This window comes from Symphodus melops, assembly GCF_947650265.1.
Source record: "Symphodus melops genome assembly, contig: scaffold_336, whole genome shotgun sequence".
NCBI classification, from domain to species: domain Eukaryota; kingdom Metazoa; phylum Chordata; class Actinopteri; order Labriformes; family Labridae; genus Symphodus; species Symphodus melops.
Window position 1 is genome coordinate 7,939 of NW_027636474.1, and position 18,596 is coordinate 26,534.

General features: G+C 47.3%; 1 protein-coding gene and 1 long non-coding RNA gene across 2 annotated transcripts; one reads left to right on the forward strand and one right to left on the reverse strand.

The window, feature by feature from the left end:
• Positions 1-5,583: 5,583 nt before the first annotated feature.
• LOC306819477 lies at positions 5,584-6,321 on the forward strand. The gene is made up of 2 exons (XR_013778534.1): positions 5,584-5,809; positions 5,900-6,321. It is a non-coding gene; the product is annotated as an uncharacterized lncRNA (long non-coding RNA).
• A 70-nt stretch (positions 6,322-6,391) lies between these two features.
• On the reverse strand, positions 6,392-16,338 carry cfdp1 (craniofacial development protein 1). Its single transcript, XM_079373280.1, has 7 exons — positions 16,008-16,338; positions 14,771-14,894; positions 14,456-14,663; positions 14,264-14,367; positions 12,194-12,325; positions 7,279-7,437; positions 6,392-6,707 (listed from the first exon to the last, which is right to left on the reverse strand). Exons 1-7 carry the CDS (start codon positions 16,075-16,077, stop codon positions 6,617-6,619), a joined length of 888 nt encoding a protein of 295 aa, XP_079229406.1. The 5' UTR covers positions 16,078-16,338; the 3' UTR covers positions 6,392-6,616.
• Between the last annotated feature and the right edge of the window lie 2,258 nt (positions 16,339-18,596).

The following is an 18,596-nucleotide window of genomic DNA, read 5'->3' on the forward strand; positions in this document are numbered from 1 at the left end:
CGGACTGACCCAAACCCACCTTCACCAGGGTCCCTCAGACCGGACTGACCCAAACCCACCTTCATCAGGGTCCCTCAGACCGGACTGACCCAAACCCACCTTCACCAGGGTCCCTCAGACCGGACTGACCCAAATCCACCTTCACCAGGGTCCCTCAGACCGGACTGACCCAAACCCACCTTCACCAGGGTCCCTCAGACCGCAGACTGGACACACACACACACACACACACACACACACACACACACACACCATGTGTTCCTGACCCAGACTCCAACCAGCGCCTCTGAACCATCAACGTGCAGCAAACAGACCACAGCAAGCGTCTCATTGGAGGATCAGCAGCACGTGTGTCACATGGTCGCGGCGGACAGCTTCAGATAGTAAGGAGAGCGGTTCAGACATCAGGAGGACGTGTTCATGTGTGTCCTCCCGTCCCTGCAGCCTCCAGCAGCAGGGGGCAGCAGATCCATGTGGGATCAGAAGTCATGGTGCTGAGGCCTCTTAACTCAGCGGGAGAGAAGCAACCCACACCAGACTGAAGCAGATTAGCAGAGCTGACAGCTGTGGCTCCCTGCAGACCCACAAACCAGCTATGAGTCCAGCTTCTCACAGACCGCTCAGCCCGGGACAGACCAAGAGACAAACCAGCTCCAGAGACACAAACTGTTTATATACCAGGCTTTAAACACGTTTATTTTAACATAGAGCTCTATGGAAGCTGACTCACTGCAGGAGACAGACTCTAGTGGACACTGGAGGAACTGCAGCTGTAAAGTTGGACATTTTAACATAGAGCTCTATGGAGACTGACTCACTGCAGGAGACAGACTCTAGTGGACACTGGAGGAACTGCAGCTGTAAACATGTTTATTTTAACATAGAGCTCTATGGAGACTGACTCACTGCAGGAGACAGACTCTAGTGGACACTGGAGGAACTGCAGCTGTAAACATGTTTATTTTAACATAGAGCTCTATGGAGACTGACTCACTGCAGGAGACAGACTCTAGTGGACACTGGAGGAACTGCAGCTGTAAAGATGGACATTTTAACATAGAGCTCTATGGAGACTGACTCACTGCAGGAGACAGACTCTAGTGGACACTGGAGGAACTGCAGCTGTAAAGTTGGACATTTTAACATAGAGCTCTATGGAGACTGACTCACTGCAGGAGACAGACTCTAGTGGACACTGGAGGAACTGCAGCTGTAAAGTTGGACATTTTAACATAGAGCTCTATGGAGACTGACTCACTGCAGGACACGGACTCTAGTGGACACTGGAGGAAGTGCAGCTGTAAAGTTGGACATTTTATCATAGAGCTCTATGGAGACTGACTCACTGCAGGAGACAGACTCTAGTGGACACTGGAGGAACTGCAGCTGTAAAGTTGGACATTTTAACATAGAGCTCTATGGAGACTGACTCACTGCAGGAGACAGACTCTAGTGGACACTGGAGGAACTGCAGCTGTAAAGTTGGACATTTTAACATAGAGCTCTATGGAGGCTGACTCACTGCAGGAGACAGACTCTAGTGGACACTGGAGGAACTGCAGCTGTAAAGTTGGACATTTTAACATAGAGCTCTATGGAGACTGAGTCACTGCAGGAGACAGACTCTAGTGGACACTGGAGGAACTGCAGCTGTAAAGTTGGACATTTTAACATAGAGCTCTATGGAGACTGACTCACTGCAGGAGACAGACTCTAGTGGACACTGGAGGAACTGCAGCTGTAAAGTTGGACATTTTAACATAGAGCTCTATGGAGACTGACTCACTGCAGGAGACAGACTCTAGTGGACACTGGAGGAACTGCAGCTGTAAAGTTGGACATTTTATCATAGAGCTCTATGGAGACTGACTCACTGCAGGAGACGGACTCTAGTGGACACTGGAGGAACTGTAGCTGTAAAGTTGGACATTTTATCATAGAGCTCTATGGAGACTGACTCACTGCAGGAGACGGACTCTAGTGGACACTGGAGGAACTGTAGCTGTAAAGTTGGACATTTTATCATAGAGCTCTATGGAGACTGACTCACTGCAGTCTGGAACAGGAACATGTTCTCCTGAAGCTTTAAAGGCTGCTGCCCCACAAACGAGAGGCAACATGTTCAGACATCTGTGAGGTCCCAGAGGACGCTCTGCACAGAGAGCATGAGAGGTCTTTCTACAGAGAGACAGAACACACACACACACACACACACACACACACACACACACACACACACACACACACACACACACACACACACATACATAATCTATGGGATTATGAAAGCTGTGATGTCAGACAGAGATGTCTGATCCTCCATATCGGACTCTGGGAACAAATGTTTAACGACCATCGACCAACACGTCCTGTTCCTCACGCTGTTTACCACTGCAGACAGAACGCCGTCCTTTAATCTCAGGCGCTGCTCGTGTACAGGCAAGCAGGCAACTGCTTGGGGCCCAGTAGGGGGGCCCCTGAGCTGTGGCTTATTTTGCATTGACAGTAGGAAACCTCCCTGAGGGGCCCCGCTGAGTGTCAGGCAGTGAGGAGGAGGAAGCTTCAGGACCCTGACAGACATGATGGTTGGAGGGGCCCTCAAGTGCACCAACGCCTGCTGATCAGTGATTGGTCAATACAGCTCAGACAGTACAAGCAGAGAGCAGAACCTGGATGATCAATCTGTGATCGACTAGTTATTATGTTCCTCATAATAAAGTAATAATAACCTCAGTCTGAGAGGTAGCTGACTACACACACACTGCACGCACACACACACACACACACTGCACACACACACACACACTGCACACACACACACTGCACACACACACACACACACAGTTCGTGAGACACATCTTAAGGAATGTGAAAAAAACAAGCTGCATCAAGAACTTTTCATCAGAGGCGTGTGTGCGTGAACACACACACACACACACACACACACACACACACACACACACACACACACACACACACACACACACACACACAGATCAGCTGTCTGATGTGCTGACAGGCCTGCCAGGAATAACTGTGTGTACAGAGTGAGCTGCAGCTTCAGGCTCCATGAGAAGAACACAGTTTAAAAATGAAATCCTGTTCAAGCTGAATATTGACACGCTGACAATCAGCTGATGTCACAGCTGATGTCACAGCTGATGTCACAGCTGACAGGGGAACAAACGCAGAGCTGCTGGGTGTGAAACAGGGTGTGTGCGCGCGCGCGCGCGCCTGCAGACGCTCTTACCGGGACAGACATCTTGCTGCTCGCTTCTCTCTCGCTCGGTGCTTCTGCTCCCTGCTGTCACTCGTCCATGGAGACAGGAGACATCCAGCAGTGTGTGTGTCCGCCTGTCCGTGCGGCTCCCCCGGCTGTCTGTCCTCTCTGTCGGACTCCTTCACGGTCTCTGCTCCTGCAGGATCGGACTCCTTCACGGTCTCTGCTCCTGCAGGATCGGTGTGGATCGGTGTGAAACGGCGGTGGGTTGGAGGAGCTGTTGTTCGGTGTGAACCGGGATCAACGGGAGCAGTCTCCGCCTCCGAGTCTGCGTCCGTCCGTCCGTCCTCGTCAGACAGTCCAGCCTTAAAGAGCCCGTCTCAAGTTCCTCCAGAGCAGCAGCACACGCAGCAGGGCGCCCCCTCAGGACACTGTGTGCACAACACTTCAAACAGCGCTCATCTGCAGCTGCACTCCTCAGCCAATAGCAGCTGTTCTTTCATCCTCACAGCTTTTATTCTCCACAGTTTGTCAGTGTTCATACTCTTATACTTCATGTTACCTCCTCAGAAACACACACACACACACACACACACACACAGTGACACACACACACACAGTGACACACACACACACACACTCACACACACACACACACCGTTTTAAACGTCACAGAATAATATAAATGTGGATTTTTAATGAATGTAAATGGATGTAACTTGGGATGCCTTGCTCAGGGGAACATGGGACATGTGGCTGCAGGAGTGAGGGTTCAAACCCCCGGCTGACACACACTGTGTCTCTGAAGCTCCCTGCTGTGAGCATCAGGCTGTCATGTTTTCCTCTTCACACAGTGGAGGATGTTTTGCTGAGTCATGTTTCTCTGCTCTCTATAGAAACCTTTAACCTGCAGTGAGACGCCTTCTTCATTACATTACACTGACAGCCGGTTAATCCAGCTGTGCTCTGTCTCTCACACACACACACACACACACACACACACACACACACACACACACACACACACACACACACACACACAGTCACACACACACACACACACACACACACACAGTGACACACACACACACACACACACACACACACACACACACACACACACACACACACACACACACACACTCACACTCACACACACACACACACACACACACACACACACACACACACACACACACAGTGACACACACACACACACAGTGACACACACACACACACACACAGATTAAGAGATTGAGAGAAGACAGAGGGAAACCGATGATTAATGACTGAAATGATAAATGAAATGTTTGATAAACGGAGAGCTGATCAGTCTGCACACATCTGTGAGTCTCATCATGACTTCACAGAGGGCTGAAGGTGCAAGAAGATGCAAGGTGTGTGTGTGTGTGTGTGTGTGTGTGGGGTCATTTGAGTAATGCAGTCCGAAGTCGACCTGTGACAATGGCAGTAGGATTACCGGATGATTCTGTGAATGACCTGCACGGCGTTCAGATTGGAGTGCAGTTTGAGCACCTCATGATGATGCGCGCGCACACACACACACACACACACACTATAAACTATGTGTGAACATGAGTGAGATAATCCCGAGTGTGTGTGTGTGTGTGTGTGTGTGTGTGTGTGTGTGTGTGTGTGTGTGTGTGTGTGTGTGTGTGTGTGTGTCAGGGGTTACTGTAGGTCACATTCAAAATGAAAAACAGCATTTTGGGGAATCACTTTGAAAGAAGGATCAGTGAAGTAGCGCAGCGTCCTCACTTCTACCTGTGATTCACTATATCCAGTAGTTTGATGCCCCGCCCCCCTGTCTCTCATTGGCTGTTCCGCATAGCTGCCCTTGCTTGGTTGGTTGGGTCAGATTTGGCGGGTCGTTTGTTCGCTGTCTTTCCTTCAACTCGTCTCTCATGATGAGAAAATGATTCAACACTGTTCAGAAGGTTCAGCTGCTGCTCCGAGGGACAGGAAACAGGAAGTGCAGGTGAGACAGGAAGTGCAGGTGAGACAGGAAGTGCAGGTGAGACAGGAAGTGCAGGTGAGACAGGAAGTGCAGGTGAGACAGGTGACTCGGTGGTCCTCATGAACAGGCTGGCAGAGCTCTCACACTGAACACATGCATCAGAGTGTAGAAATCAAAGTAACACGTCCTCCTGTCGTTGTCCTGCTGCTGCTGCTGTGCACACCTGAGGGACAGGTGAGGCCCGTCACACACACACACACTCCCCTTACAGGCCGGCTCGGTCATTTAGGAAAACTAGCATGATGTTAAAAGTAGCATTCCTTTAAACTCTTAAAGATAGAAAATAGAATTATATTCTTATTCTTCCTTTATTCAGCCAGTTTCCTGAGTCTGCTCGTTAGCTTGTTGGACATCCTGACGCCCCCTGCTGGTGACGCTGGAGACATGCGCACACGTTAAGATCTTTCTGGAAGCATCAGAAACATGAACAGCTGATTTCCTGTAAACATTAAAGAAACACCCCACAGTGATGCTAACTTCCAGGTTAGCTGTTTATTATTTCACACTAGCATGTTTTTCCTCGCGCACACGCAGGGTTACTTTGAGCACAGGTAGCGTCCCTTGGCCCCGCCCCCTGCTGGGCGTCATGCTCACAGGTGGCGTCCTTTGGCCCCGCCCCCTGCTGGGCGTCATGCTCACAGGTGGCGTCCTTTGGCCCCGCCCCCTGCTGGGCGTCAGGCTCACAGGTGCCTGAAACGGCTCAGGTTATTTACAGTGAAGTGAATGAACCTCCTGAATCCATCTTCAGTCCAAACATCACGAGACACAACAAGGGGACAAGTCAGGGGCCGTTTCCATGACGATGGCTGAAGAGGAGCCTCTGAGGAGCTGGCTGCTGAAGTCCAGGAGTCCTGCAGGATTCAGTCCTCAGAAGAGGAGGGAACACCAGGAGGTCCAGGCCTCCATAGTTACTGTACAGCTGGGATAAACCAGGTCCAGGTCCAGGTCCAGGTCCAGGTGAGGAGGATTCTGGTTTATTTCTGTGTCAGACTTGTTAAAGACGTCACTTTGTTTCCACTTGTTTATTTACTTACAGAGTTTTGATATCTGACACAACATGGAACCAACGCTAAAAACTAGCATCCGCTCTCTGAGGAGAGACCCCAACCCAGACCCAGAGAGACCCCAACCCAGAGAGACCCCCATCCAGACCCCCTAAAATGTCCTGAGTGTGAAGGTCCTCACGAGTATACAAACACTCACCCACACACACCGACTAATAATACTCGTCCTGAAATAGATCCAAACCTGAGCACCAAACTGAGCTCACTTTACTGACAGAACGTGTGTGTGTGTGTGTGTGTGTGTGTGTGTGTGTGTGTGTGTGTGTGTGTGTGTGTGTGTGTTGTTAGTCCGTGTCATTGTTTCATGTTGTTCAGTCGAACTGCTTTTTCCAACTCAAACTGCCGATGGTCGACACGCTCCAAGAAGTTCTTCCGCTCCACATACCTAAACACACACACACACACACACACACACACACACACACACACACATGCGCACACACACACACACACACACACACAGAAAGAGAACACAAGATGTAGTTTTATCATTACAGTACAAAAAGTAAACACACACACACACTCCCCCGTCCCCTTACTACACACAGGAAGTAGTTACACAACTATTTCTGCAGTGTGTGTGTGTGTGCGTGTGTGTGTGTGCGTACATATGTGTGTGTGTGTGTGTGAAAGTTTTTTTAAACCAGCTCCCCTTCTTCTGTTTGGACAATGTTAAGTACAGTGTCAAAGCCTGTGTGTGTGTGTGTGTGTGTGTGTGTGTGTGTGTGTGTGTGTGTGTGTGTGTGTGTGTGTGTGTGACTTCCTGGTAATAAAGGACAAACACTAAACTGTAGTGAAGCGGATGAATCAGCTTGTAGCTCCGCCCCCTTGGATGTGCTCCACTGTTGCTCTTTAAATTGCAGGTCAGCTGGGACTGTCCTCCGTCTCTGTCTCTATGTGTGTGTGTGTGTGTGTGTGTGTGTGTGTGTGTGTGTGTGTGTGTGTGTCCCTCTCACCCGTCTCTGCCTCTGTTGTGGATGGCGAGCTCCTCTGTGATTCCCTCCTCTGATTTAAAAGCGTCCCAGTCCATCTTGGACTTCTCCAGCGTGCTCATCTTCTGCTTCTTTCCCCCGAGACGACTCAGCAGGCTGCTCATCCCGGGAGGACGCTTAGTGCTGGAACACACGGGAGACGAGAGGGTGAGAGACACACACACACACACACACACACACACGGGAGAGGAGAGGGTGAGAGACACACGCACGCTTTAAGCAGCGACCTGTGACTGCCGGCGTTACCACGGCAACGGTAAACAAAAAAGAATGAAGGATTCGTCTGACTTTGATGACAGTTTTAAGATCATGTAAGAACTCAATAGTCTGGTGTAGTGATGATGTATTTTTGTAGGCCAACCCGATAGAAATGGCGCCGGTGGTTCTCCTCTGGGATTTTTGCATTTTTGGATTTTGGATCATTGCAGAAAATAATGTGTGTCAAACACACGTTTCTGATGCTGTTTAGTTCAGCTGATAATCTTTACAGATGAACATCATTTATATGAAGTCTGAAGAGTTAATGCAGCCCAGAGGAGTAACAAGCTAACGTTATGCTACAAGCTAACTACACCGCGGTCGGTTTATAATGACGTCACGACCGTTATGCTTCATCGATCTAATCAGCTGATTTGACAAGCTAGCTAAACGTTAGCTTAATAAGTTGTTTATTAACCTCTGAAAAACATGACTAGAGGCTGTAAGGAGGATTAGGAAGAGAGTTCCCAGCGTGATGACGTTTAATGTCTCCATGACAACCACTGTAGTTTCAGTTAGCTACTCGTTAGCAACCGCCGTTTAAAGTTTGTGTAAAAACTTTAAAAGTGGGGTCGCCGGTGGCGCAGCGGCAGTGCGCGCGACCCCATGTATAGAGGCTCAGTCCTCGCACGCGGGCGGCCCGGGTTCGCGTCCGGCCTGTGGCCCATTTCCCGCATGTCTCTCCCCACTCTCTCTCCCCCTTTCCGACTCTATCCACTGTCCTCCCTCTACAATAAAGGCAAAAGGCCAAAAACAAATCTTTAAAAAAAAAAAACTTTAAAAGTCACAAGTGTTGGTCTTAGCTAACGTAGTTTATCTCGTCTAACAAAACGTTAGAGTTAGCAACCCATGGAGCTAACATGCTAACTCACTTCCTGGTTTTAGGACTTAAAACTACACCAGTCTATAAAGACAAATATAAGTATAAGTTTCCTTCTTCATCAGTCCAAGTGTTCCTCTCTCTTCTGTTCGATCGCCCCGTCACTGCCGCTCTCTCTCCGTTCAGGTCTGAGAGCGACAAGCGTTTAAAATCTGTCATCATGTCGTGAGTAGAGCTGCAGCTATCGAATATTTTAGTAATCGAGTATTCTATCGAATATCCCGTCGATTAATCGAGTAATCTAATAAATCATACTTTTGCTTAATTAAGGTTTAAGTCGTCTTGGGTCGTCCCTACAAACCTGCTTCTTTGCAGTTACCATGGAAACGCCTGCTTGTTACAGCCAACCACCTCTGCTCTACAGCTGCTGATGATGCTCACCATATTACTGACAGGGTCCCAAATTCACTTTCTGATTCACTGGTCAAGGAGGCAGGTAAATTAAAAATACAGGCCAAACACGTTTTAATGGCTGAAATAACAAATAGTGTTTTGTGTAGCCTACACATCTGTTACAATACATTTAACTGAGAAAGCATTATGTTCTGTTGAATCAATCACAGAATCAATCATTATGTCAGATCAGGAGATTGAGAAACTTTAAATATATATTTGCTAAATTATTATTCCACAAACAAGTTCTGTCTTGATTTAGCTTTGAAGACATCAGACATTTAATATTATCAGCCTGTATATTGTTAAAAGTGTATCTCTGTCTGCTCCTGCAGCGCGCTCACAGACTACAGAGACCAGAGACGTGTCTATGACAGAGACTGTGAGAGGACGCTGCTATCGTTACGTTAGCTGAGACTACAGAGACCATAGACGCGTCTATGACAGAGACTGTGAGAGGACGCTGCTATCGTTACGTTAGCTGAGACTACAGAGACCATAGACGTGTCTATGACAGAGACTGTGAGAGGACGCTGCTATCGTTACGTTAGCTGAGACTACAGAGACCATAGACGTGTCTATGACAGAGACTGAGTGAGGACGCTGCTATCGTTACGTTAGCTGAGACTACAGAGACCATAGACGGGTCTATGACAGAGACTGTGAGAGGACGCTGCTATCGTTACGTTAGCTGAGACTACAGAGACCATAGACGTGTCTATGACAGAGACTGTGAGAGGACGCTGCTATCGTTACGTTAGCTGAGACTACAGAGACCATAGACGTGTCTATGACAGAGACTGTGAGAGGACGCTGCTATCGTTACGTTAGCTGAGACTACAGAGACCAGAGACGTGTCTATGACAGAGACTGCGAGAGGACGTTGCTATCGTTATGTTAGCTGAGACTACAGAGACCATAGACGTGTCTATGACAGAGACTGTGTGAGGACGTTGCTATTGTTACGTTAGCTGAGACTACAGAGACCATAGACGTGTCTATGACAGAGACTGTGAGAGGACGTTGCTATCGTTACGTTAGCTGAGACTACAGAGACCATAGACGTGTCTATGACAGAGACTGTGTGAGGACGTTGCTATTGTTACGTTAGCTGAGACTACAGAGACCATAGACGTGTCTATGACAGAGACTGTGAGAGGACGTTGCTATCGTTACGTTAGCTGAGACTACAGAGACCATAGACGTGTCTATGACAGAGACTGTGAGAGGACGCTGCTATCGTTATGTTAGCTGAGACTACAGAGACCATAGACGTGTCTATGACAGAGACTGTGAGAGGACGTTGCTATCGTTACGTTAGCTGAGACTACAGAGACCATAGACGTGTCTATGACAGAGACTGTGAGGACGCTGCTATCGTTATGTTAGCTGAGACTACAGAGACCATAGACGTGTCTATGACAGAGACTGTGAGAGGACGCTGCTATTGTTACGTTAGCTGAGACTACAGAGACCATAGACGTGTCTATGACAGAGACTGTGAGAGGACGCTGCTATCGTTACGTTAGCTGAGACTACAGAGACCATAGACGTGTCTATGACAGAGACTGTGAGAGGACGCTGCTATCGTTACGTTAGCTGAGACTACAGAGACCAGAGACGTGTCTATGACAGAGACTGTGAGAGGACGCTGCTATCGTTACGTTAGCTGAGACTACAGAGACCATAGACGTGTCTATGACAGAGACTGTGAGGACGTTGCTATCGTTACGTTAGCTGAGACTACAGAGACCATAGACGTGTCTATGACAGAGACTGTGAGAGGACGCTGCTATCGTTATGTTAGCTGAGACTACAGAGACCATAGACGTGTCTATGACAGAGACTGTGAGGACGTTGCTATCGTTATGTTAGCTGAGACTACAGAGACCAGAGACGTGTCTATGACAGAGACTGTGAGAGGACGTTGCTATCGTTACGTTAGCTGCAAACACGGAGAGAGTGAACGGAGAAAAGCCGACCGTTTGACCGGATCACGTGTTCCCGACTGGGTCGTATGGATCACGGATCAACTGTGTGCTGACTAAAAGTTAAAAGGGGCGCGCCACGCTCGCGTGTGTGTGTGTGTGTGTGTGTGTGTGTGTGTGTGTGTGTGTGTTAGCTGCAGCTACATTAAACGTGTTTTATACTCATACCAAAGTTTTGATGACGCAAAAAAAATAAAAAAAACTTAACGAAGCCTCGAGGCAGCGAAAATTCCTCGATGAATTTTTGTAATCGAATTATTCGAGTTATTCGAGGAATCGTTTCAGCTCTAGTCGTGAGAACAGAACGGACCACAGCGCGCACACACACACACACACACAATGTTCTTGCACACCAGCAGGTGTCGCCCTCGAGCTGCAGCATGAAACCAAAACAGATTGCTGTTAGGCCACGCCTCCTCCATGTTGAAGCCGCCGCCCTCCTGTCATTATTAAATCTAATGATATGTTCATATTTTGAATATTCTTTGACAGCACAGTTTGTTTGCAAATCTGCTGAGAGGCAGAAAGAAGACGTAACCATGGCAACCACTCTTTGGCTGTTTCTGTTATCCCCTCTTCCTGCGTCCACGTCTACCTCGCAGCTCGGACGATCAAATGGGCCCGTGTGGCGCCGAGCCGTTGAGAATGACATCATGAGCGGTCCACTTCCTGGTTTGAGCTCAGTGGCGTTCAGGTCTACCACGGACCGTACTCGAGTCCTCTACTGTTCAAGTGACTGTACAACACGCCCTTATCTCTGCAACTAACACACACACTTCTGTGTGTGTGTGTGTGTGTGTGTGTGTGTGTGTGTGTGTGTGTGAGTGAGGTTAATAAGGGAGGGACACTGACGGCTCTTTCCTGTTCACATGGGTTTCCTCCTTACACACACACACACACACACACACACACACACACACACACACACACACACACACACACACACACACACACACACACACACACACACACACACACACAGATAAGTAGGAAATAGTTTGTGTTCACACTGTACTTCCTGTCTGTTGAACGATGATTTCCTGTTTCCAGTCTGGGGTTTAGGGGGGAAGAAGCGCACGTCCCTGAGTCATTTATTACCATGGCAACATAAGGAGTTAAAAACGGTCGGACACACACACACACACACACACACACACACACACACACATATTTGTATGTCGGCCAATGCCTGTGAAGACGACAGTGGAGCTTCTCTTCTTCAACACGACGACACAAACCGCCGTCTGTGACGATTTTAAAGACAGCGTCCACATCTGGAAATATCCACGAGTGTCCCTGCAGGGGGCTTGAAGGGGTGAAGTGTGTGTGTGTGTGTGTGTGTGTGTGTGTGTGTGTGTACCTGGGCCCTGGAGGAGGAGACCTGCTGGGTGATGAGCTCTTCTTTTCTTCTGCGCTCTCTTCTTGTTTGCTGCTCTGACTCTTCAGAAAAGTCTTCGCCTCCCTGGAGTCTGCAGACACCTCTTTATTCACCCTGACACACACACACACACACACACAGACGCACACGCACGCACACACACACACACACACACACACACACACACACACACACACAGACGCACACGCACACACACACACACACACACGTGTTAATATACAGAAAACAAGTTTAACACCAGCTGAGCTCACTGTGTGTGTCTGTCTGTCTGTCTGTCTGTGTGTGTGTGTGTGTGTGTGTGTGTGTGTGTGTGTGTGGTTCTGTATCACAGCTATAAGAGGAAGCATGGCTGCGTCCACAAACATCCATCATGGCCTGTTGAGTGAGCTGTAATTACACAGAGCGAAGGGGGAGGAGCTTATTTAATGACCTCTGAAGGTATTGATTCAAACTTCAGCCCGTCTCCGTGGGAACAGCAACAACCATCGTGCTAATTACAGCCAACGCAGGATCACTCCCATGATTTACACACTGAGGAGAGAGAGCAGCACACACTCGCTCGTCCTTTTATCAAACTGACTTCATGGGAAACACCACGGCGCTCTGTGTGGCGCCGAATGACGTCACTAAGACCCTGAAGCGGCTCCTCGGCACACTTCAACCACCTGCTGAAAACAGATCCACATCATGTGCTGAGACTCTGAGAGACCAGGAACTGGATCACAGAAACCAGGACCCCAGAGACAACAAGAACATCCACGAGTCAGAGACCTTCAAACCGGACCACGTCAGAGATCTCCAGACCGGACCATGACTCAGAGACCTTCAGACCGGACCATGACTCAGAGACCTTCAGACCGGACCACGTCAGAGACCTTCAGACCGGACAACGAGTCAGAGACCTTCAGACCAGACCACGAGTCAGAGACCTCCAGACCGGACCACGAGTCAGAGACCTTCAGACCGGACCACGAGTCAGAGACTTTCAGACCGGACCACGAGTCAGAGACCTTCAGACCGGACCACGAGTCAGAGACCTTCAGACCGGACCATGTCAGAGACCTTCAGACCGGACCACGAGTCAGAGACCTTCAGACCGGACCATGACTCAGAGACCTTCAGACCGGACCATGACTCAGAGACCTTCAGACCGGACCATGACTCAGAGACCTTCAGACCGGACCACGTCAGAGACCTTCAGACCGGACAACGAGTCAGAGACCTTCAGACCAGACCACGAGTCAGAGACCTCCAGACCGGACCACGAGTCAGAGACCTTCAGACCGGACCACGAGTCAGAGACTTTCAGACCGGACCACGAGTCAGAGACCTTCAGACCGGACCACGAGTCAGAGACCTTCAGACCGGACCATGTCAGAGACCTTCAGACCGGACCATGTCAGAGACCTTCAGACCGGACCATGTCAGAGACCTTCAGACGGGACCCCGAGTCAGAGACCTTCAGACGGGACCACGAGTCAGAGACCTTCAGACCGGACCACGAGTCAGAGACCTTCAGACCGGACCATGTCAGAGACCTTCAGACGGGACCACGAGTCAGAGACCTTCAGACCGGACGGGACCACGAGTCAGAGACCTTCAGACCGGACCACGTCAGTACCTGATCCGTCCAGGTGCTGATAAAGACACCTTGAACCTGGAGCTCCATCAGCTGTCACAGAGTGCAGCTGTGTGTCAGTGGCTCCACCTGCTGGTCAGTATGAGAACTGAGCTGTAAAGAGACTGTGATTTAAAGGTCCATAAAGTTCCTGCTGTGAATAAAGACAGCTGAGTTCTGTGAGCGATTCTAACAGGATGAGTCCAGTCAGAACCGAAGTTTGGACCCGGGTGATTTAAAGGTTCTTACAAACGCTCCACGCCAGGTGGACTCACACCTGGACCAGGAACTTCACTGTCATTACAGACGTGATGGTCTGAGATTATTCCCTGAAGTCGCCTCTGGATCGATTATTGTTCACGTGTCTCCTGACAGGAAGTCCGCCCGTCGACGACCACGACGACTCATCTCACCTGACTTCCTCTCCAGCGAAGTCGAACACTTTGGTGATGGTGACCTTCGCCGCTTCTTTAGTTTCCGTTCTGGAAGGAGCGACCGTCGACGGCGAGGAATCCTCCTGAGGACAGAAACATTCAGAATCGAGACCAGAACGCCAACATGGCATCTGCGTGAGTCAGACCGCCGCTGTGGGCGAGCGTGGTTACCGTGGACTGGGAGGGCGCTCTCGACTCTTTGGGTCTGGAACCGACGTCGGACAGGAAGCTGGCCCAGAGGTCATCGGATTTTTTCTTCTGTGTTGCGTCTTCGTCTGTCACCTTCTTGGCGGGCTCCTCCTCGTCCTGCGGCGGCGGCGGCGGAGCTTCCTCGGCGGCGCCCTCTCCTTCTACTTTCAGGACTCCTTTCTTCCTCCTCCTGTGAAGGAAAGTCATCGTCAGCAGAGAGGAACGTGTCACAGCATCACGACTCTCAGGCCGTGGCGTTGAGATAAAACCAAAAGCGGCGCCCGCCCCGTCTCTCACCTCACACTGATGTCTTTCTTCTTCTTCCTCTTGGCGACTTTGTCAGGATGCGGGACGTCGTCGTCTCGGTGCAGAGGCTCCTCCCTCTCACAGTCGTTCATGTCGTCCTCGCTCAGGTTATCGTCTGCGCAGGAAGACAAAGACAGAGTCAGAACGGCGAGCACGCCATCTAAGGGACCGCCCACTGAGCATCTCGTTTTAATGGATTTAGAGTGAAAAAGTATCGTCCTATCAGGATGTTCGACACACTACATTTATCTGTAATGAAAGACGATGACATCACAAACAGCCAATGACGTCATGAATAATAAATCAATAAATAATAATTTTATTCAAAGACTTGAAGGTTCCTCCTGATGACGTCATCTTTGATGGTCAAGCACTCAAACAGGTTTAAGATGCGCGTGTATTACAGGCTTTACGGTAAACAACAACTAGTTTCAAAATAAAAGCCCACACCAGCTTGTCTATCGTTGAGGCTGACTTGAATTGAGGAAATAAGAAAACAATTTTATGTGGACTTTCAATATAAAACCCTAAAACATCAGAATCTAGTATTTACAGCTAATTTTACATATCAAAACTAAACTTCCTGTTTCTGCAGAATCATTTCTGTTTAGACTTAAAGGTCAAAATGTGATTCAGCCAAACTCAGTCTGGTTTAAAACTCTCAAATAAAGTATGTAAGTAAGTGTAAAGAACAAAATTAAAACACATCGCTGGTTTCAGTTCAGACCGGAAGTTCACGAGCTCATAATAAAATTCATCCCAAATCAGGACTGACTGACTGATTAGAAACAAACTGATTTAAGTTATAAAACACGTGACGAAACTCAACATCAAACAGTCTTGATGTTTCACATCGTGAGGACTTTCACTTTCAGTCTGAACTAAAATGAGTCAGTGGAAACAGGTCTTAATATTAATTTTAATATTATTCCAAATTGAGCTGCAATCATTAGACAACGTATTTCTGATATTTCAAAGAGCTTTTATTTTGAAATTCTCACATCAAATATTAGCTTATAATGTGACTCTACTCAATTTGAGCCTCCACTTCTAAAAAACAGTTAAGGTGCCAGAGGTGGGCTTTTATTTAGAAACTAATGGTTACCGTAGTTCCTGTAATACAAACGCAACTCAAACCCACGTGACCGCTTGGCTGCTGTGTTGTGTTGTTAGCGCCTGTTAGCGCCTGTTAGCACCTGTTAGCGCCAGGTGTGTGTGTGCTCCTCACCTGAAGGGACGTAGTCTACGTCATCGTTAGACGAGTACCCGTCAGAATCGTAGTCAGAATAATTCATCATTGTGGAAGAAACGGTCTCAGTTCCGGTAAATCCAATAAATAAAGGAGACTTCCGGCGTCACCTAACCGGAAACAGAAGCCGGCGGAGCGGTAAAAAGGAAGCTCAAAGGTGTTTTTTCCGTCAGATGAAAATAAAGTCAGAGAGTGAACATGTTTGAAATGTGTTCATCTGAAGCGTTTCTCCCACAAGATGATTTCCTGCAGCACGACGGCAAGCTGGAAGGGTCAAACCGCGCTTCGCCTTCTGAGTTTCCTTTTGTTCGACGATGAAATGATGCAGAGATGGATGGCGCCACCTACAGGAGGGGAGTGGAAGTGTTTTACACTCCGTTAGAAATGATACTCTGATATTTCAAGGTTCAAATAGAACAAAACAAAAAGCTATTCTTCATTTACAGTTTAAAACTCACAAAACAAACAAAAAATAATTCATGTCTCAAATGCTTCACAGTATCATCGATCAGCTGCTTATAAACGACGATTCACTCACGATTTACTTTACAGCACTGCTGTCGAATCACTCGCAGGCTACACGTTTCTTTTTTTTATATATAAATATTTTAAATAATACTTTATGGAACTTTTTGTATTTTGACCTCTACAAAAATAACGTAAATACACAATAACTAATTATAGTGAGAAACTATTGTGTTCCTTAAAAAAAAAAGAAACCCTTTAATAAAAGAACATGAATACTTTGATCTTTTCTTTATCTGTTTTTTTTTTTGTTTAGTTTTTCTCAGAATCAAACCTGTAACGTGGTTGATGTTTTTGTAAAACCTTTCTGTTTTTAGTTCAGGTTATTAAAGGGTTAAAACAACAGTCTGCTTGTTTGCAAAAATTATGCAAAGTGTAATTTTCACAGTTAATAAAAAATTTGTTAAAGAGTCAAAATTGTTAAAAAAAGAAAGCAAACATTATACTGAACATTTTCTATTTTATGAATATCTTTCAGCCCTCGCTAACATGAAAAATAAAGATAACTAAATATATCATCTGAATGAGACAAAATCTGATTCTTCCATTTAAGTCGGGCCGCTAAAAATCCCCTCAAGGACCATAAATGGCCCCCGGGCCGCACTTTGGACCCCCCTGATTTACAGAATGAGACTGAAGTTATGAGAGGATGTTTTCATGAAAATGCGTCTCGATGCACCTCGTCATCTCTTCGGCTCTTACACTCGTTTGGGCGGTTGCCATGGTAACACCCACTTGTTACAACCAGCTGCCTCTGCTCTACAGCTGCTGACAATCTCTTTGGATTTGGGAGACATGGGGAATTTCACACCTGTAGTTTTAGAGCCTGAGTAGTTTTTTTGTGGGATGTCTATATGACAGACAGGACGTGTGATTGGTGAAAATATTCCTTTTTCTTTTTTCAGAAGTTTAATTTCTGTGAAATCACAAACGTCCAGGTGGAAGTTGAGGAAGACAGGAGTGGTCGACTTCAAGCTGATGAAACAGGATGTGTGAATGTGTTTAGTCACAGATTTACATGAATGACGATGGTCAGTTTGTGGGTCACTGACGAAACATCTCTTTCCATTAAGTGATTGTTTCTGTCATATTTTTGTTATTCCAGATGAATAAGGTGAACTCAGGCCTGTGAAGAAGTTTCTGCTACAGAAGGAGTTTGTTTAAATAGTAAAATCACTTTTCAGTAAACTTCCTCCTAAAGATTTGAAAACGTGTTGAGTGATGTGTTTTCATTATTTAAAAAGGATTTCAATTTATTTTGGATGGATGGATGGATAGATACTTTATTGATCCCGAGGGAAATTCAAGATTTTGAAGGTTCCATTAATGAAATCTCACGTCATGAACATCTAAATTAGTCAGCTATGGTCAGACTGTAAGTGGATGCTAAATACTTCCTCAGTCTCAGACTGGAGGTCAGACCACAGACCAGGGTCCAACATGCAGTAGGTGCTAAATACTGTGTTTAATCGACTGAACACAGGAACCAGTCCTGAAACCAGGAAGTGAGTTAGCATGTTAGCTCCATGGGTTGCTAACTCTAACGTTTTGTTAGATGAGATAAACTACGTTAGCTAAGACCCCACTTGTGAATTTTTAAGTTTTTACACAAACTTTAAACGGCGGTTGCTAACGAGTAGCTAACTGAAACTACAGTGGTTGTCATGGAGACATTAAACGTCATCACGCCGGAACTCTCTCCCTAATCCTCCTTACAGCCTCTAGTCATGTTTTTCACTGTTCCTGTAAATATTAGGTTAATAAACAACTTATTAAGCTAACGTTTAGCTAGCTTGTCAAATCCACTGATTAGATCGATGAAGCCTAACGGTTGTGACGTCATTATAAACCGACCGCGGTGTAGTTAGCTCGTAGCATAACGTTAGCTTTTTACTTCAAACTTCATATAAATGATGTTCATCTGTAAAGATTATCCCGCTGAACTAAACAGCTACACATCAGAAACCCATGGAGAAGCTACTTCCTGTTGGCCTACAAAAGTACATCATCACTGTTCCAGCCTATAGTAGTCTGTTGTCGTTA